This window comes from Mus caroli, unplaced genomic scaffold (genome assembly GCF_978045245.1).
Source record: "Mus caroli unplaced genomic scaffold, Mus_caroli_1 scaffold_1, whole genome shotgun sequence".
In the NCBI taxonomy this organism is placed as follows: Eukaryota; Metazoa; Chordata; class Mammalia; order Rodentia; family Muridae; genus Mus; species Mus caroli.
Genome location: NW_028227256.1, coordinates 150,136,904 through 150,157,892, shown reverse-complemented (window position 1 = coordinate 150,157,892; position 20,989 = coordinate 150,136,904). Strand labels below are relative to the sequence as shown.

The 20,989-nt window shown below is 43.9% G+C and overlaps 1 protein-coding gene across 4 annotated transcripts in view; it reads left to right on the top strand.

Annotated features, from left to right (window-relative positions):
* Rgl1 (ral guanine nucleotide dissociation stimulator like 1) overlaps positions 1-20,989 on the top strand; it is a 250,090-nt gene that overhangs the window by 85,080 nt on the left and 144,021 nt on the right. For 2 of the 4 annotated variants that reach the window (XM_029483257.2, XM_029483250.2), the window contains exon 2: positions 10,224-10,387. In XM_029483257.2, coding sequence (XP_029339117.1) covers positions 10,256-10,387 — 132 coding nt within the window. In that variant the 5' untranslated portion in view covers positions 10,224-10,255. Of the gene's footprint in view, positions 1-10,220; positions 10,388-20,989 lie in introns of all 4 variants that reach the window. The other 2 variants (XM_029483251.2, XM_021176216.2) reach the window with 1 other exon arrangement.

Below are 20,989 nucleotides of genomic sequence, written 5' to 3'. Positions count from 1 at the left end.
TGCTCTGGAGAGAATTGATGACGGCAGCAGCAGGAGCTCGGGAGCAGGAGTTTGGGCCCTGAGGAGAGCCGGCAGGTTCATTTTTTAATATTTCCTGAAACAGATCAGTCTACAGTCAGGAAGCAGAGATGAACTGGGGGAGAAACTGCCTTCCTCTTTGATCCCCTTTTATTTAGTTTGAAACTGAAGCCTATTGGATGATGTCATGTGATACTCCAGGTGGATCACCCTGTTCAGTTGAGGTGGTCTGCAATACCATCGCAGACATGCTTATGGCCATGTCTCCTTGGCAAATCAAAACCTGGTCAGGTTGGTAATGAAGATTAACCATCACAGTCCTCTAAAGGTCAAGGAGGAATGGATGACCTAAGGAAAGAGAAAAGAAGCTGCAGCCCAGCTGGGATGAAACGGTGCTGAGGGTGGAATGGTCCTTCCCTCCAGACAGAAACTGGAATGCCTTTCATGAAGACTCTGGAACAAAAATCCCACATTCCAGCCATTTTCATTTGCTGGTATAGAATTTGAGGTGTTTCAGCTTGGTTATCAAATTCTGTGATGCGTGTGGAAAATGGGCAGATAAAATGGTCCAATTAGACCATGGCAACATCTGTCCAAACTATAGCCCTTAGTGAAAACCTAATCCAGGATCAAACAGAAGTCCTGCCGATGTACACAAATCACTTAACACAGCTTTTAGAAGACTGTTGGCTGACTGGCTCTAGACTGAAGGATGATGAGAAATCCAGACATGGTTCTGCTGGGACTGTGTACAGTTTTAAATAAAATGTTAAATTCCCACTCAGTATCTATTTAATATATCCCGGCAAGGTCTTTCTCATAGGCTGCGTTGAAAGTACTCCTGATGTTCCTATATAAAGCAGTTTTCCAAACAGATTTTAACAATCTGATTAAAATGTGAAAACAAAATTTAATTTTTGGTTCTTTCATTTAGGCTTAAAGGTGTTTTGTTTTGTTCAGTTCAAAACAATGTATTTTTTCTTTAATGGATTGTAGAGATGAAATTTTTAAATTTCTCCCCTGAGTATGTACAGGAATACTAGAGGCATTTCCTACAGGACAGTGCGTCCACACAGGAGGAGGAGAGAAAAGCACGCAGGAAGGAAAAGGAGTTGCAACATTAATGTCTTTTTATGTGTGTGGCTGTCTTGCCTGTGTGTTTGACTGTGTACTATGTGTGTGCCTGTGTGTGTGTCTGTGTACTATATGTGTGCCTGTGTGTATGTCTGTGCACTATGTGTGTGCCTGTGTGTATGTCTGTATGCCTGTGTGTATGTCTGTGTACTATGTGTGTGCCTGTGTGTGTGTCTGTGTGCTGTGTGTGTGCCTGTGTGTGTCTGTGTGTGTGTCTGTGTGCTGTGTGTGTGCCTGGTGTCACTGGAGGCCGAAACAGTGCATCAGTTCCCCCAGAACTAGAATTACAGTTAGTTGTGAGCAACCATGTAGATGCTGGAAACCAAACCCAGGTCCTCTGGAAGAGCAGTCAGTGTTTGTGACTACTGAGCCGTCCCTCCACCCAGGTTGCAGTATTGTTAGTACAGCTCCAGAGTCCTCACTAACACACAATGAGAGTCTCATTAAAAATAGATTGCATTCTTCTCCAATATATATGGAGCCCAATTCACATTTTGATACTCACAGCATTTTCTGGTGAAAATGTCATGATATGACAAGTTCATAATAAAAAAAAATATAAAGAATTCTGTTAAGCGAGGGCATTGGTGAGGTGGCTCAGTGGCTAGAGTGCTTCCACACACGCCCGATGACCTGAGCTTGATCCCTGGAACCCATGGTGGAAGGACGGGACAGACTCCTAGAGAAACCTGCCTTCTGACTCCAAAGCCATAGTGTGGCATGATGAAGGGCAGCAAAGACAGCTACCAGGATGTGTGTGTGTGTGTGTATGTGTATGGACACCAGAGGACTTCTTGCCAGAGTCGATTCTTTCCTTCTGCTATGCGTGTCCCAGGGATCAAGTTCGGGTCATCTGGCTTGGCAGCAAGTCTCTTCACCCACTGAGGCATCTTGCCAGCCTGGAGCTCAGAGTTTTGACATCTGCATGACACTCTTCTGTGAATAGCACATTGGCTCTGTGAGGGGAGCTGGAGTGGAGAGGTGAGGCTCTGGGTCAGACACTTCCCCTGTCGCTGAGGTGACACTTGTGAGGTATTAGTCCAGTGCCTGGGGGTGGTCATATGGTCCACGTCACTGTCAGAGCTGTTGAGACCTCAGAAGAATGGCTCTCACTTCAATGTGGACAGGAAAAAGAAAGCTGACTGCTGGTGCGCCGCGTCTGCTCCCCTGAGGACTCTTGCCTTTTGCCTGTATTCAGCCAGTCAGAGCCAGAGTGTACAGAATTGTGAAACATTTGTGCCAGGGCCAGTCATGTGATTTATAGCTCTGTCTCATTTTAAACTCTCAAGCACACAATCCACAATAGCCGAGCTTTGGATCACACCCGGCTATAACATATACAGCCCCTAGAGCTCCTCTTAGCTGTCCTAGAAAACCGAAGTAGCCTTTGTGATCTCAGCCTCAGTTGCTTAGGTGTCTTCGCCCCTCCTGATCCCCATGCCCGTCTCTGTGGTTACCTTGCCAGATTGCCCCACTGAGTGGAGACCAAGACGGGAACCCAACTGTTTCTTGGGCTCAGCAGGAACTGCTGCACACAGAGCAGCCTTTCTCTGGGGAGGTTCACAAAGGCAGTACAAGATCAGTTTGCATCTTTCTTTCCTTTTTTTATCAAGAAGTTCTGCCAAATACTATCAGTACTCAGAGAAAATCTACAGTCTGAAGGCCAATGGGTCATCTGGCCCAGCAGCTAAGAGCACTTTTGTTCTTGCTGAGAACCAGTTGGTCTCCAGCACCCACATGGCAGGTCACAGTCAACTCCCTCTTCAACGCCCTCTCTGGTTCCCAGAGGAACTGCACATTTGTGGTACATATTCAGGCAAAAATCCATACACATAAAATTAAAATAAATCTCTTAAAAAATCAAGCTGAATCAAGTAGGACTCCTTCCCGATTGAATTTTTTCTACATTTAACTGGACACAGTTGCTGCCAGAGTTGGTTCTGACTTCAGACTCTGTTGTGCAATCTTGCTCATTCTCCAGTGAGACCTTTATGTAATGAAAATTCCTTTGCAAATGGTTGTCCAGTGATTGACACTTATTCCAAAATTCCATGATGGCATCTGCTTAATCCTTTATTCTAGTGAAGGGCTTTTAATTAAAAACAAGTGTTTCCAAAGGGCACTGAGATTGAAGCAGTGTAAGAAGTTGGTGATGAGTTGGCAGTCTGACGGTGGAGGTCAGAATAAACTGGAGAAAGTGGGCACGTTTGAAAGCAGTGTACAGAATGCAGGCAAACTGCTGCATGTAGGACAGAAGTGCAGTCAGCATTCCAGAGAAGAAGTGCGTGTGTTGCTCTGTTGCTGCCGTGCCTCCTGGTGAGTTGTCCTTATCTATCCATCATGCCACATCAAACACAACCAACATTTAACACTGCTATGCAATAATGTATTCCCTATTTATTTCTGCATAGTGAATGCACGATGTGTAAGTGATGAGCCAAACCCCAATATAAATCCATAGTTATATTTAGCAATATAAGTCCTTCAACTAATATGGAATAATACTTCTTATTAGTTTTGCTCCCACTTAAAGGCAGTGAGAACACTATTTCATAAGTCGGAGGTCTCTGCAGTCTCATCAATTCACATTTAAGAGGAGAAAGCCGAGGCTAGGGAAGGTGAAGTCATTTGCCCTCGAGTCAGGTCTCCTGACGACACAGCGCTGCTCTTTGTTCTAACTCTGAATCTGTGAGTCAAACTGAAGTCCAGAGGCTGCTCCTGACAGATGGGAGAGTGGGAGATGGTAGAAGATAGAGATAAACAAACTGGCTTATCTGGACAGGGCCTCAGCTCATTAGGAAGAAGGATGAGGAGGAAGGGGCAAGAGGGTGGAAATGGCAGAGTCAGACAGTCATGGGGAGAGAGTGGGGCAAGGCGATGCCAGACATATCTGCAGGACTCATTCCTAGCTGAATTTGAAAAATAAAAAGATCTCTTCATGCAGAAGCAAAGAGTTTAGGTATATAAGAGACACACAGAAAAAACCCCTCGTGTATTATTAATGTTTGTAATGGACTCTGCAGGAGCAGAGGGAAGCCTGACTCTGACAGAGGAAGATGAGAACTTCCAGAGCATTCCAGAAGGCTCTGGAGATGGGGCTCTCCTTTTCCCGTCCAAAGCGTTTAGTGAAAAGAGGGAGGAGAAAAAAAAAGATGATAATTGATGAGAGATGTGTCATGCCCTATTTATATCCCTAGGAAGAAAGTGAAATTCAATGAAGTGCAGGCTGATTTGTCACACAAAGGCTAGTATGGAGGTAGCAGTACAAACAGACTTCTGAGGGCCCTCAGGCCCACGGCTTACCCTAAAGCTGTGTTTCAAAAGCTGCCCTTCTATGGCAGTCACACGTAACTTTTATCAAATGACACGGACACTAATAATAGCAATTTTCTGTGTCCTTAAGTTGCCCCTCAAAATTTACATTTCTAAGATTAACCACTGTCCATTGACTTTTGCACTTAGCAGTCATTTGGGATGAAGCCTTGAGCTCAGACCTTTAGTATAACTGTGGGGAATGCGATAATCTCCAGTTCATAATTATTTTTGAAGGAAAAGAAATGATAGGCCATTAAGATTACATGTGTGAATAGTATATTTATAAGGATAGCATTAGGAAGTATTTGAGAAGAGTAAACAGGGGCTAGAGAGAAGGCTCAGTGGGGAAAAGGCTTGCAGGATGAGCTTAAGGACAGAGTTTGGGTGTCCAGCACCCATGTAGATGCTGTGTGGTCATGGTGGCCTGCCTGAATCCCAGCCTCAAAAGGTGGGGACAGAGGGAGCCTGGGCAGCCTGCCTAGATAGACTTGCTGAGCTATGGGGTTATGATGGGAGATTCCTATGTTAACATGTGAGGTGAGACACAGCAGAGGAGACACCCTGTGTCACTCTCTGGCCTTTACATGCATGTGTGCGTGCACATGTGTATACACAAACACACACTCACAAGTGCCCACATGCCATATGCCTGAACACCACATACACATAAACAGATACAGATATTAAAAGTACAAATTTAAGTTATAAGAAATGCCCCCTTTTTAAGGACATACATGTTTCTCTCTAGCAAAAATCATATTTTAAAAATAGTTGTTTCACCAGTTATAAACTACTATCAGTTTCTTCAATTGATACATAATCCTTGGATCTAACCTAACTAAAAAACCCTAATAAAAAAACAGAACAAAACAATTTAGTGGTGGTAGAGACATAAGAATTGTAGGACTTGAAGTCAAGGTGGCCTTGGAAACCCTGCTTTGCCTTGTGATGGGGCCATCCTCTGTCTGGGTCGTCTGGAGCGTCCTTCTCCCTTCTCCCTTCTCCCTGCCACCACATTTGGTTTCTTGTTTTAATTTTACTCCCCTGCTTCCTGCAGTGGAGACAATAGGGAAATTTTCTCAAGAAATTTTAATTTTTAATATTTGAGGAAAGAAAAGTTGCGTCAGTGTTCTCTGATTACATATTTACCTTTTTGTACGTTCCACTTCTTTACCCAGCCTGGTTCCAACTTCGAACTGGTCTGACCATCCAGGAGTTTGATCAAGTGATGCTTGGGGTGTTGGGTAGGTTAGGATGGCAGCTTTTCAGACCTGATTTTCATAAGGTTTGTGATGACTTATACTCATCTGTAACCAGAAGAAAAGATTGCCATTGAACGTTACAGCGAGCCTATTGTGTGTGTGGTGCTGTCGAGTGGCTCACGTCTGTGGGGTTTTATTTGTACAGAGGCTGGGTTATAACCTTAAGAAAGGGGACACTTAAGTTGTGGCACAGGAGAGGAAGGAACACCGATGTCTCTCATTCTCCTATTACAAAAATTGTAACGCTACTGTAGAAACATCTAGCTGAGGGTTTTTTTTTTTCTTTTTAAATTTGTTTTTTTTTTTTTTTCAAGACAGGGTTTCTCTGTGTAGCCCTGGCTGTCCTGGAACTCACTCTGTAGACCAGGCTGGCCTCGAACTCAGAAATCCGCCTGCCTCTGCCTCCCCAGTGCTGGGATTAAAGGCATGCGCCACCACGCCCGGCTTGAGTTTTTTTTTTTTTTTTTTTTTTTTTAAGAAGAAGCAGATGAAAGAAACCATAAAGGAAAACATGTTTGAAAAATTAAAATGTATAAAATACTTTATGCTCAAAGAGGAATAGGCAACTCAGCCTATTCTTTGTATACTTTGAAGGTGGGCCAGCCAAGGATTTTGCTGAGGGAGGGGTCCCGTGTGACTAAGCAGGTCAGTCAGTCACACCCTTGTAAAGCCTACAGGAGTCAAAACTGTAGACAGGGATGGAGAGGAAAAGGAATGATCTAGCTCTGAAGAAATTCCCTCTCCACCTAGCTTGCTCTCACCTGTGGACTCAGGTGTGAGCCTTTCTCCAGGGGGCGCTGTTGTGTCAGAGGAGACCCTGGCACCAGCCTGGGTGCTTATGAAAGGGCACCACTTGAATAGTTCAGCAGGGGTGAAGGGGTGAAGAGATGGGCTTTCCATACTGACATGGGAGTAGAAGAGGGGATGGAGACAGTGCTGTCTTAAATGACTTGGGGGAGGAGTAAGATGGGGAGGGGTCGCTTGGGAACCTCCCACTTCCTACTAGTATAAGCCAGTTACTTAGTTTCTCAGATTCATTTCTCACCACAGTAGATAGTTGTAAACATCTTGTAAGGTTATTGTGTGGCTGAAGTGGGAGAATACAGTGCCCAGTGCAAGTACCCAGCATCATTTATGTTTCTAAGTGAGTAGATCTGATGAGGATGGGTGGGAAAGACTCCGGTGAGGAGGAGGGGAGAATCTTCAACCTCACAGCGCCTTGTAAGAGCTGGCTGCCTCTCTAAGATCCCCCTCAGCTGCCGGGTGCTTTGGGGCTGTTGCCAATGTAGAAATGCATCTTTCCCCAAGACAGGGCAAGTGGAGTTCAGTCCCAGCATTGAACATGGGCCAGCCTGCAGCCACACCGTGGAGCCGGGAGAGCAGCTGTGGGCAGACAGTCGAGTCCTCGCTGTGGGGTCGCTGAGCTGCAGAGTGCCTGCAAATGTACAGTGCTTGCTCTGAGGTCTTGTAATCTGTCTAGCTCACCCAGCGACATTTCCATGACATGCAGGGAATGCTGCTGAAGCCATCTCATGTGGTTTCCGCACTCTGTTTTGATTTATTATTTGTTGTTTACAGTATTATCTCCAGTAACAACCGTGGAATTTCCTTCCCACGAATCTGGTCCATTTCCAGCTTGCCTGTTTATTTTCAATTTCCTTTTTCTTGGCTTGAAACCTCCCGATGGCTCTGCCTTGTTTATTTCCTTGCCTGTGTCAACGTCCTTTGTCAGCATGTCCCCTCAGGAACTCTGTCCACTCTTATTGTGCAGGTTGCATTTGCCTGATTTTTATGCGAGTCTGTTATGTGCTCCATGTGTCTACTACTGTGTGATGGCCTGGGCTGGCACTGAACTCATGGCTGCCCTCGGCAGGAAGTCAGGCTTGCTGTCTGTGGCTTCCAGATGGAGCACATGAGGCCCAAAGAGAAAACTCTCCCTGTAGAGACTTGTCTCAGTTTCTCTAGTGTCACCCTGTCCCACTCATTGACTTCATCTTCCAATTACTCTTATTGTTCCAATTATTACATTATTGGATATATAATATCCAATATAACAATATTACAATATTGTTCCATTATTCCAATATGCTCATGGTCACATGAGCATAAGGCCTGTCTTTGCAGATAGGCTCAATTCCCTGAAGCCAAAGCCACAAAACTAATTAATGATCATTTCGTTGGAATACATGCTGAATCTAGACTTGTTCCCTTGTTATGAGGAACTTAGCCCAGCAAGCCAATAAGGTTTAAGGAAGAGATAACGACTTTATTACTTGTTATGTGAGTTAGCAAAACAATGCCTCTTTCTTACTTCCGGATTGTCATGAGTTACGGAATTATTGGATAATAATGTCTGTTGCAGTAAATCTCTAACCCAAATAAGCCCAGGCAATGAAAACACAACTCAGTTAATATGAATACATGTGCTGTGCGCCTAGATTGGGCAGATCTACCATGACACTGTGGTCTTCCCCATATAAGAGACCCCTTAGGACTTACAGTTTCTCTGGGCCGGGTGCTTCTGCTCCACTTTCCTTCCTTCCTCCTCCTCCTCCTCCTCCTCCTCCTCCTCCTCCTCTTCTGTCTTCCCCTCCTCTTTTTCTCCCAAAACCTTAAGCTCCACCTTCCTCTCTTTCTCTGCCCAATCACCAGCCTTTATTTTATAAATTAAGGTGGAAAGAAGGTTTACAGGAAATCACCTGAGTGCTGACTCATTCCTTGTTCGCAGCCCCTCACAGGAGAACAGAATTAACATCAAACATAATTAGCCCCAGGGCTGTCTGCAACAAATGTCAATAATGAATTGACATTCATTTAACATTCACTTATGCTTTCTGAATAGGACACATCTGTAGTCTCAAGATGCTTACAGGGCTTGAAGGTAGAAATGGAGCTGAAAGCAACTAATATAATAAAGTTGTATGGCTGGTACAATCTATAGGTCCATCCCATACATGGAGAGAGAGGGTCCCCATTAGTATCTTGGGGCGTGGACCACAGAGAGAGAGAGAGAGAGAGAGAGAGAGAGAGAGAGAGAGAGAGAGAGAGAGAGAGAGGGGAGAGAGCGCCTTGGGGGTCTGTATATGTTTTCAAATGGCTGGAATAGTATGTCCTGTGGTAAGCAGTAGTCAGGGGCTCAGAGTAAGAAAAGGGAGGTGAAAGGCACAAAGTGCCCCGGTTGTTATGTGAAAGAATTTGGATTTACTCTCCATGAAAACTTTAAGTAAGCAGAATCCCATGAACAGATAGGCTTTTTGTAAAAATCACCCTAAGAAGGGTGTATTTGTGAAACTTGAAGGAAAGCAAGATTCTAAGGGACAGTGTGGTACCGAAGTGGGTTGGAGTGAGATTCTGATGAGAGCTGAAGGAGACCTTCTAGAATAAGGATCTCCTAAAAAAATCTTGTTTGGCTCCAGCAATAACCCAGAGCCTACGAAGGCAACGTAGCTGATAGATAAACCCTAATGGGAATCTCCCTCCTTTCCCTGCCCCTGCTTCCCCTGCAGCGACTCTTGTTGCCCTTACTGATGTTGGGTCTGTCATCCAGGGCCTGCTGCATACTAGGTGTGTGCTTGGCAACACCCCGGCCCTTCATTCTGTCGCATTTCACAGGTTATATTGTACTACGCCACACTTTTAAAGCTTATTTACAACCTTTCTGCCCTGGAGATTTAAGAACAAAGTTACTGAATTATGTGTGTGCCTAGCACAGAGATCTGCATGTGCAGCTGCCCAGGGTGGGTTTGAGGAGTAAAACTCTCGATGCTTTTGCTAGTTTCTTCTAAACTGTCTGTGAATTACAGAATGTGAAGAGCGTGCACATGCACGAGTGCATACACACACACACACACACACACACATTTCCTATGACATTTGTATCACAGAAGCTACAGAGCTGACTCAGCTATTGAAAGCCCATACTACTCTTGCAGAGGACCCAAGTTCTCTTCTCAGCACTGACATGGAGCATCTCAAAAACACCTGTAGCCCCAGCTCCAGGGTGTCTGATGCCCTCTTCTGGCCCCCAAGGGTACCTGCACCCATGTGCACCTATCCCACCACATGGATTTAATTTCCATGTAATTAAAAATAAAATCCATTAAAAATAGAGTTTGTGTCACTGTTCATTATCAAGATGTGTTCCTTTTCTTCTGGAAGCCTGCATTAAAATACCAGTAATAAATATTTGAATATAAAAAGTGGACATAAGCCGGGCGTGGTGGCGCACACCTTTAATCCCAGCACTTGGGAGGCAGAGGCAGGCGGATTTCTGAGTTCGAGGTCAGTCTGATCTACAAAGTGAGTGAGTTCCAAGACAGCCAGGGCTATACAGAGAAACCCTGTCTCGAAAGAAAAAAAAAGTGGACATAAGAGTAATGACTGTTATAATATTGTCTTCAGTGATTTCACTGTCCATACAGTAATTTGATTTCATATTTTTTCAAATATGAGTTTTTAAATTTTAATCTAGATTGTATTTTATTCTTCCAGCAGATTCGTAATGCCTCCTGCTTACCTCTTTCAAGATGGAGGGGACATCTGTGGGAGAGCCTTCTCAAGTGGCGTCTAAAGGCAAACTTTCCACAAAAGGAGAAAACACAGGACACTGGCTGGTGGATGATCACGCTCGAATATGGGAAGTTTTGAAGACAGAGGAGGTAAGACGATGCTAAGCAACAGAGCTGGTGCATTGATGGATTTGCTCATACCCAAGACGAGAAAAGTTTCTGCTGTAGCTGATACTCCATGCCAGTTTGAACATGTATTCGGGGATGTAGACACAACTAAGGCTGGAGAACAATAAGCTAGAGATATGTCCCTTAGACATTATTAATGACACAAAGGAGCTAATAGCATTAGCAACTGAAACATAAAGTAATGATCTGTGCTCAGATACATGGAACCTGTCCTCTGGCTCGGATAACCCAGTGGTATAGGTGAAGGCTTCTTCTTCTTCCCGTCTTCTTTCCCAAGGTTGCTCTTCTGGGATTTTCTTCTTTCTCAAGCCTTTTACTGAAGTCTTAACAAATACTAGTGTTGTGTGTCTTTGTGTGTATATGTGTGTGTGTGGTGCAGAAGATAGAAAGAGGGTGAAACCCATTCATTAGTGGAAGTGATTGATCTATCATGGCTTTTATTTTGTGATGTGTTTGTGATACGCTCCTAAGTACTGATGAGGGCTGGAAGGAGCGCGTCCCTAAGGCACAATGGAATGCGAAGCTATTACCAGATCAGTCGTGAGGATGGAGGTGAGAACCTGAGCTTGGGGAAGGCTAGGGTATAGCGATGATGGAAGGAGCATCTCAGGGACAAGGCCAAAGCGTGCAACCTCAGGACAGCCAGTGTGGAATGGAAAGGAGATGGGGAAAACTCTGAACATTGGCGGCAGGTGGTGGGAAGGGGGAGAGTATCTTCAGAGGGCTCACCCGGGAGCTCTCACTGCCTGAGAGAGCTGTCCAGGGCCTGGGCCACGGCTTGCAAGCGCAGGAGAGTAAGTTCTCATATATCTAACCGCAGGGTGCTCCTAAGAAATGCAGTGTCATAATGAAAATAATAGCGGAAGGGTGCGACCTTGGAAGGCAATGCTTGGCTGAGTGTAGACATGCCTATATGTGAGTCTTCCCACTTTAATGCCTATTGGTGACTTTTTGGGTTATTTAATTTACAACTTGTCAATTATTTTTCTAAAGTGGTAGTACCAATTTGTTCTACCACCAATAGTATGCAAAAATTTCCACTATTCTATGTATATGTTAACTCTTGGAATTACTAGATTTCCTAATTTTTCTAATCTTGTTGACATACATTTTTTTAATTGCTCATCAATTCTTTTGCATCACAGCCTTATCTGAGCTTGCTTTTTATAAAAAGTTTTCAAACATGTATTTTACATTCTGTATGTTTATTTTGTGAATGAACGGTCCTCACCAGCTAGAGCTTGCTTCTACTTTCCATGAGTGTTTACTTTTCTGAGAGTTACAATGTAACGAGTCTCCTTCCCCCCCCCCTCTCTCTCACACACACACACAGTATGTGAATTGATAACTTTCTTTAATCTCCAGAATTTTCTTCCTTTTTTTTTTTTTTTTGGTTTTTCGAGACAGGGTTTCTCTGTGTAGCCTTGGCTGTCCTGGAACTCACTTTGTAGACCAGGCTGGCCTCGAACTCAGAAATCCGCCTGCCTCTGCCTCCCGAGTGCTGGGATTAAAGGCGTGAGCCACCACGCCCGGCCAGAATTTTCAATTCAGATTTCCCCACGCTCTCCTCTGTGTGTCCCACCCAATCTCTACTTTCTCATTCTTTGTTTCTGCTCTGTAGCTTCTTTCAGAGTCACGGAGCTTTATCCCTATTTGTACTGCATTCTCATTAATTTTATGACTATATTCCAACCACTAAATTATATTTTTACTTCTGGAAATACATTTCTGGTTATTGTTTTTCTTTTCCTTTTTAAAAATTAATCATTTATTTACATTTCAAATGTCCTCCTTTCCGTTTCCCCTCCAACCCCCCACCCCATCTCCCTTCCCCTTTGCCTCTAAGAGGGTGCTTCCCCACCCACCCTCTCACTCCCATCTCACCGCTCTGGGGCATCAAGCCTTCACAGGACCAAGGGCTTCTCCTCCCATTGATGCTTGACAAGGCCATCCTCTGCTACATATGCAGCTGGAGCCATGGGACCCTTCATGTGTACTCTTTGATTGATGGTTTAGTCCCTGGGAGCTCTAGGGGACTGGTTGGTTGATGTTGTTGTTGTTCTTCTTATGGGGTTGTAAACTCCTTCATCTCCTTCAGTCCTTTCTCTAACTCCTCAATTGGGACCCTGTGCTCAGTCCAATGGTTGGCTGCGAGCATCTGACTCTGTATTTGTCAGGCAGCTATGTCAGACTCCTGTCAACATGCACTTCTTGGCATCCACAATAGTGTCAGGGTTTGGTGTCTGTAGATGGGATGGATCCCAATGTGGGGCAGCTTCTAGATGGCCTTTCCTTTAGTCTCTGTTCCATTTTTTTGTTCCTTCACTTTTTTGTTCCTTTAGACAGGAACAATTCTGTTTTAAAAATTTGGAGATGGGTGGGTGGCACCTTCACTCAACTAGGGGCCATGTCTATCAACCGATGGTCTCTTCAGGTTTTGTCTCACCAATGTTGGGCATTTCTGCTAATGTCATCTCCACTAGGTCCTGGGAGCCTTTCACATCCATGGTGTTTGGGATTTTCTAGTGGTTTCCCCAGTAAAGCCTCACCCTCACCTCCACCCCCTCCCCCGCCCCCAGTGCTACATATTTCTACTCATTATCCTGGCTTTCTGGACTTCTTTCCTGTCTCCTCCCATACCTGATCCTGCCCCCACTTTTTTCCCTCCCCTTCCCCTCTCCCATCCAGGTCCCTCCCTCCCTCTGCCTCCTGTGATTATTTTGTTCTCCCTTCTAAGTTTGATTGAAGCATCCACACTTTGGCCTTTCTTCTTGTTAAGTTCCATATGGCCTATGAATTGTATTGTGGGTATTCCAAGCTTTGAGGCTCATATCCACTTGTCAGGCTGTCTCTGGGTGTAAGGGGATCTGGAGTACCCGATCTGCCCCGGGCAGAGTTGTAGATGGGAAGGAAGATGTAGCTCTGGCAGGGCGGAGAACTCAGTCTCTTATCTGCTGAGTTTTGTGGGGGTTCTAGTTAGGCCGGGCATTGGGACAGGGGGGACTCACCATGAGCCTGGTTATGACGGACTTCCTGGGAGTCAGACGGTCTCTGGGTGTGAGGGAGGGCTCTTGGTCATTGTTTTTGAAAGTGTCATTATTTGCCTCTTTGGGCTAGGATGTCATATATTTGGAGCTAAGTGTTTGATTTTCAGAGTAATGACTAATCACAGCTATCCCATTTAATGCTCTTAAAATATAAATATTACAAATATTTAATTTTAGGTTATAAATAAAATATATATTTAATAGAACATATTATCTTCATAGAAGGCTTATGTATGAAAAATATTGAACTATACACATTATTATTGTTATGGATTTTCTGAGGCAAAGTCTTGCCATGTAATACGGAGAGGTTTGGAACTTGCTATGTAACCTCGGACTGGCCTCAAATTCACAATCTGCCTGCTTTAGCCTTCTGAGAGCTGGCATTATATTTGTGCAGCACTGGGCTTGACCGAACTGTACATATCAAACAGACTTCTTATATCCTCATCATATTCAATAAGGCTGATCTTGATATATGGGCTTGGGACAGAGGGACAGAATTAAATCAATAAGGTGGTGATTGCAGGGCAGTGGGGTGGGTGTGGTGATAAAAGTGCCCACAGGGGATCTGAGAACAGACAGTGTAGCCCTGTACGCTGATGTGGCTGTGGGTGACAGAGAAAGCGTCTGAGTTCATGTTTAAGAGAAAAGTGGAAATCAGCCCAGCAAATAGAATTCTAGAAGGGAATTCAGTTGACTGTCCCTAGGAGAAGGAAATCTCTGTGTAGAATTCTATCCTAGAATTTTGAGTTCCTGTAGCAGAAGAGAAGTGGCAAGAGAGGATGCTGAGAGTACCTGAGTAATGGGGGCTCCATGATGCTCACCCAGAAGCTGTGCACCTGGGAGTCAAGGGGGGCTTCAGGCATGCTGGGTTAGGTTTCTGAAAGTCCCTGTTGGACCTGTGTGGAGTGGCCCAGGATGTTTCCAGACCACTCTCCCTTACACTGCCCTTTCTCTTCTCTGGCTTCGCTCTGCGAATCAGAGCTGAACTAGGGATTATTTGAGGATGTTCTTTTTTTGCAAGATGGTAATTTTCTTTTCCCAGTAAAGCTGTCCTTGGGACCATGCTCCTCAGTTTTAGTTTACCTCATTTACAAACCTCAAAGCGCTGGCACCCTACTAGGCATGGATTGAAATAAATACCTGAGTGACTGGTGAGTTTTTTCATGATTTCATAGTCAGATGTTGTTCTTCTAACTGGTAATGTCCACCACAGTGCTGTCCTCTGTCCTCTGTCCTGTGTCCTGTGTGTGTGTGTGTGTGTGTATGAGAGAAAGAGAGAGAGAGAGAGAGAGAGAGAGAGAGAGAGAGAGAGAGAGAGAGAGAGATTTGACGTGTTCTTGAGGTAATACTAAGTTATTGTGGTTTAGTTTATTATTTTTGTGGTATTACTGGCTGACTCTCATCGGATTGTCACTAACCTCTGGACGTAATCTGTTTTTGGTTTTTGCATGTGTGAGAAGGTCACTAAAATACACAATATTCTCTGAGTCTGGGGCAAAAACTTTCTCTGTGTGGAAGTGAAGGCCTGAGGGGCCTGAATGGAAACAGGACGTGACCTTTCTCTCTCCATCCAGCTGAGGAACGCCCACCCCACCTCCCTCATGCTGTCACATCCCATTCTTGGGGGAGGAAATAGTAACGTGTTCATCATGCATGCTTTGGGGGTTAAGTCATACTCGTGAGGGACATGAAGAGAGGGATCTTGTGAAAAACTGGATGACAGTTTGGACAAGCAGTGGGAGTGTGCTGTGTTAAATTCTGAGGACCCAGCTCTTGAGCCATCAGCCTAAAGGCGGGGTTGATGGCAGAGCCCAGACTCTTCTTTGCAGTTCTTATGAATTTCTCTTTTTGTTTGCCAGAGTTTTCATGTGAGGCAAAGAGACAAAAATTTACTTGCTAGGAAGTTATTAATGCATAAAATGGTTTGGGGGCCTGAGGTCCGAGGTGAGTAAAGGTGACACCATCAGGCGTGAGAAGTCGATTAGTAGATTGGATGCACTTCAGCTGCAGCCTGGAAAGGAGAGGAATAGTACTTACCGAGCGCCTCCTTTGTAGGAAGAACTCTGCCTGGCAAGTCAGACTCCATGGCTTTACTGGTGGCTTTGTTTTTGTTTGTTTGTTTAGTTTTGTTTTGTTTTGTTTTTCCTTTGTTTTGTAAGAGAGAAAGAAAGTATGTGAAGGTGGGTGCGTAGGGAAGTGAGAGGATCTGAAAGAAGTGGGGGAGGGGAAGAATATCATCAAAATATATTGTATGAAGTACTCAAAAGAATAAATAAACACCATAAAAAATAACTGTGTGTGGCACGTTTATATTTTATCAATATATTCAACTGTCCCAGCCCCAGGAAAATTTCATTTTACTCATAATAATTTTGAAGATTAGAGATGAAGGCATATGGCCGAAGCTAGGTGTTTGGCAAGTGTCAGAATTAGGGTGAAAGTCCATTTGTCTGTCTCCAGTTCTACACTCTGGTTTCTTTGTGGAGCTGCCTACGAGCTTCAGGATCAGTCTGATTCTGTTTACCTTCTGTGTGCAGACCTCAGTCTTTGCTGGCTTAGGCAGTAGTACAGTTCTCCAAGAGCATGGCTCTGCAGTGTCCTGTAAACAGACACCCAAAGGCCCATCAAAGCCACCACCTTTTCCACTCTTGACCTTGTCGGCAGTCTTTGTGACAAAGTTTCTGTTTAGGTCCCCACTATGTAGTAACTGTCTTGGTTTAGGCAGCTAGCTATGAGATAGCAGCTCAGATGACCAAGCTTGTAACTAACCGGCAGTTAGTTCTCACAGTTCTAGAGGTAGGATAGTCAACATGGTTGGATTCCAGTGAGGGTTCTCTTCCAGGTAGCAGACAACTGACATTTTGCTGTGTCCTCATGTGGCAGAAAAAGCTGGAGAGCCCTCCAGGGTACAAACTTTGTGGAACAATTTCAGTTATTATCAATATTCTGGTATTTCTTTAGCTCCACACTTTGGAAATGGCATCCTGAGACACTAAGCTCTTTGTAGCCTTGTCTGTGTTACTGAGATGTATTCCATATTCCAAGCTATTGATCTGAGCAGCCTGGCTGAAACTTGTTTGCTTCACCGATTCCCTCAATACCTGGTCCTTCCTTGGACATTAGAGCTGCCCAGAAGCACATCACATGTCCTTGTTTTGTGCTCGTTAGCTAGGCAGTCATGTGTGGTCATAAGAGGGACATGAGAAACTTTTGGGAAAAAAATTACTCAGTTTGTCATGATCACATGAGATAAAGCATGCCACACAAGGCTGAATAAGAAGAGAGTGGTGTTCAGGAAGCAAGTGGGGGGAGATTTAAACCAATCCTATATTGGAGTTAAGCTATTATGGCAAGGCAGGCCAGGTGAACAGCTTAGGATTGGCTAGTGTGAGGAATTTCAATTGGCTTTGGGCTGATTCTAGCTGCCTGACACCCTGCCCAGTGAGATTGAGATAGAGATAGCATCTCATGACTGTAAGATCAGGTAGAGGCAGTAGTTCTGGGGCGGTTAGTTAACCTATGCAAGACTTACTGTGGGCCTATTATCTTTAAGAATTGGTTAGCATTCCTGAGAGAGGTAGTCTTATGGCCTGGAAGAGCGTTTTCATGTTTTAAAATTGATTTTATTTTTTATTTTTTAAACATATATAAGAAATAAATGTAATAAACCAAGGGTCTGTATTACATCTGCCCAGGATCTTCTAGCTTTCATAGTTTCTGGTGAGAAGTCTGGTGTAATTCTGACAGGTCTGCCTTTATATGTTACTTGACCTTTTTCCCTTACTGCTTTTAATATTCTTTCTTTGTTTAGTGCATTTGATGTTTTGATTATTATGTGGCAGGAGGAATTTCTTTTCTGGTCCAGTCTATTTGGAGTTCTGTAGGCTTCTTGTATGTTCATGGGCATCTCTTTCTTTAGGTTTGGGAAGTTTTCTTCTATAACTTTGTTGAAGATATTTACTAGCCCTTTAAGTTGTGAATCTTCACTCTCTTCAATACCTATTATCCTTAGGTTTGGTCTTCTTATTGTATCCTGGATTTCCTGAATATTTTGGGTTAGGAGCTTTTTTACTTTTGTGTTTTCTTTGACTGTTGTATCAATGGTATGTATCAATGGCACCTGAGATTCTTAATTCTGTCTCTTGTATTCTGTTGGTGATGCTTGCATCTGTGACTCCTGACCTCTTTCCTAGATTTTCTAACTCCAGGGCTGTCTCCCTTTGTGATTTCTTTATTGTTTCTATTTCTAATTTCAGATCTTGGATGGTTTTGTTCATTTCCTTCGCCTGTTTGTGTTTTCTTTTAATTCTTTACGGGATTTTTGTGTTTCCTCTTTAGGAGCTTCTAACTGTTTACCTGTGTTCTCCAGGAAGAGTTTTAAAGACACCAATTTATCATAAAATATAGAAAAAAATTGAAGTATTTACAACAAAGTTCTTGAAGCACAGTTATTACTATGGGCATGTACCTGTGGTCAGGGAAGTTTCTCTGGCTCTAATATACACTATGACTTTTTAGTGTTCTCTATTGGTCCTTATTGCCAGAGTCTCAAGCTTTCCATTCTACTTCCCATCAACTCTGTGGTCTAAAGTAAAAGGAAACACTCAGGAAGGCAAACTTTTAATTTGATCCAGTTTGCGTTGGTGTTAGACTAGACAGTTTTTCAAGGAGGATTTTCTTGACATCCTCTGGTCAGGCTAGTGACACTCCTGTGTTTTTCTATCTTGTAAAGCTCATCACACAAGAGGTATATTTGTACATTGCTGTCTCCCAAGGCAGGGCCTCTGTCATATTCTCTGTATCAAATCGAATATTATTCAGTGGCTGGGGCAGAGTGGGCACCCAGTACTCTCTGAATATAGAACAGGCATGGAGGGACTAAGAGTATCATTCTGCAGCCACACAGAATCAGCAGGTTCCTTCATCTTAGTTTCATTCTAGTTTCCACATCTGTGAGTTGGGCATAGAGATAGGTTTCCAATGAGAATTGAGTTGGGGTAGAGACACGTGTAATACATGGCAGGCAGAATACTACTGACTACGTCTGTGGGGGAAGAGTACCACTGCCCTCAGCCATTTCCTTGCTGCTAGTATCACAAGGCCATCAACTGGAAAAAAGCTTACTTTAGCTCATGGTTCTGGTCCAGGGTTGCAGGCCTGTATCTGCCAGTGGCTTTCTGGTTTTCGCTGTTGTTTGTTTGTTTAACTTTTTATTGGTTCTTTGTGAATTTCATACCGTGCACCCCAATCCCACTCTGCAACTCCCTTCAACAGAGGGGAAAACCCTCACTGTGGAAGCTCTAGTGTGTCCCACTGTATACTTTTGTATCCACACTTCTTTGCTTACAAATGCTCACTGCATGACTCATCTGGTTTGAGTCTGCTTCTGCTCTGGTTTCTGCTACTCTATCCATAATGGAACTTCACTGGGACCCCTTTCAGATATCCTGTTGTTGATCTGTGCCATGGAGATCCCATAGTTTTAGATCTGTAGGATAAACCCCTTCATGCACTCCAGCAGGTCATTGATAGGGTGGATGTTGGGGTGGACCAACTCAAAGCCCTGGATCTGGGTCTGAGAGGTATCTGAGCTGGTCAGCCTGCTGGCTCTCCTGCTCTCATACCCTCAGGGCTGGCTCACTGGCAACCCCTCAAGCAGGGCCCTGCTGCCTAGGTAAGGTGCAGAGCCTGCTCTCTTGAGTGTAGAAGCCAGTGAGGGACATGGCCAGTTCTCCTACTCTCATGACCCTGGGGCCAGCTCTCCTTTCTGCCATAGGTGGCAAGAGATGAGGGAAGAGGAGGGCATCTCTCCTTCGTCTACACTGGCAATGGCTTTCTTGATGATGAGTTCCAACACAGCTCCAGGCAGTGCCTGGCAAAGGACAAAGAGTACAAACTACTGTGATTTTCTTCTAGTTTATGTTCTTAATCACTGAGCCTCCCCTGTGAAGATGGATCTAATTTTCATCTCTCAAAGTCTTTGGCTCTAAGCACCACATTTAGGTTAAATTTCTACTCCTCGCAAATTCATCTGGAATAACAAAAAAACCTAGGATAGCAAAAACTCTTCTCAAGGATAAAAGAACCTCTGGTGGAATCACCATGCCTGACCTAAAGCTTTCCTACAGAGCAATTGTGATAAAAACTGCATTGTACTGGTATAGTGACAGATAAGTAGACCAATGGAATAGAATTGAAGACCCAGAAATGAACCCACACACCTATGGTCACTTGATCTTCGACAAGGGAGCTAAAACCATCCAGTGGAAAAAAGACAGCATTTTCAACAAATGGTGCTGGCACAACTGATGGTTATCATGTAGAAGAATGAGAATTGATCCATTCCTATCTCCTTGTACTAAGGTCAAATCTAAGTGGATCAAAGAACTCCACATAAAACCAGAGACACTGAAATTTATAGAGGAGAAAGTGGGGAAAAGCCTAGAAGATATAGGCACAGGGGAAAAATTCCTGAATAGAACAGCAATGGCTTGTGTTGTAAGCCATTGACAAATGGGACCTCATGAAACTACAAAGCTTCTGCAAGGCAAAAGACACCGTCAATAAGACAAAAAGGCCACCAACAGATTGGGAAAGGATCTTTACCTATCCTAAATCAGATAGGGGACTAATATCCAATATATATAAAGAACTCAAGAAGGTGGACTCCAGGAAATCAAATAACCCCATTAAAAAATGGGGCTCAGAGCTAAACAAAGAATTCTCACCTGTGGAATACTGAATGGCTGAGAAGCACCTGAAAAAATGTTCAGCATCCTTAATCATCAGAGAAATGCAAATCAAAACAACCCTGAGATTCTATCTCACACCAGTCAGAATGGCTAAGATCAAAAATTCAGGTGACAGCAGATGCTGGCGAGGATGTGGAGAAAGAGGAACACTCCTCCACTGTTGGTGGGATTGCAAGCTTGTACAACCACTCTGGAAATCAGTCTGGCGTTTCCTCAGAAAATTGGACATAATACTACTGGAGGATCCCGCAATACCTCTTCTGGGCATATATCCAGAAGATGTTCCAACCAGTAAGAAGGACACATGCTCCACTATGTTCATAGCAGCCTTATTTATAATAGCCAGAAGCTGGAAAGAACCCAGATGCCCCTCAACAGAGGAATGGATACAAAAAATGTGGTACATTTACACAATGGAGTACTACTCAGCTATTAAAAGGAATAAATTTATGAAATTCCTAGGCAAATGGTTGGACCTGGAGGGCATCATCCTGAGTGAGGTAACACAATCACAAAAGAACTCAAATGATATGTACTCACTGATAAGTGGATATTAGCCCAGAAACTTAGTATACCTGAGATATAAGATACAATTTGCAAAACACATGAAACTGAAGAAGAACAAAGACCAAAGTGTGGACACTTTGCCCCTTCTTAGAATTGGGAACAATCACCCATGGAAGGAGTTACAGAGACAAAGTTTGGAGCTGAGACAAAAGGATGGACCATCTAGAGACTGCCATATCCAGGGATCCACC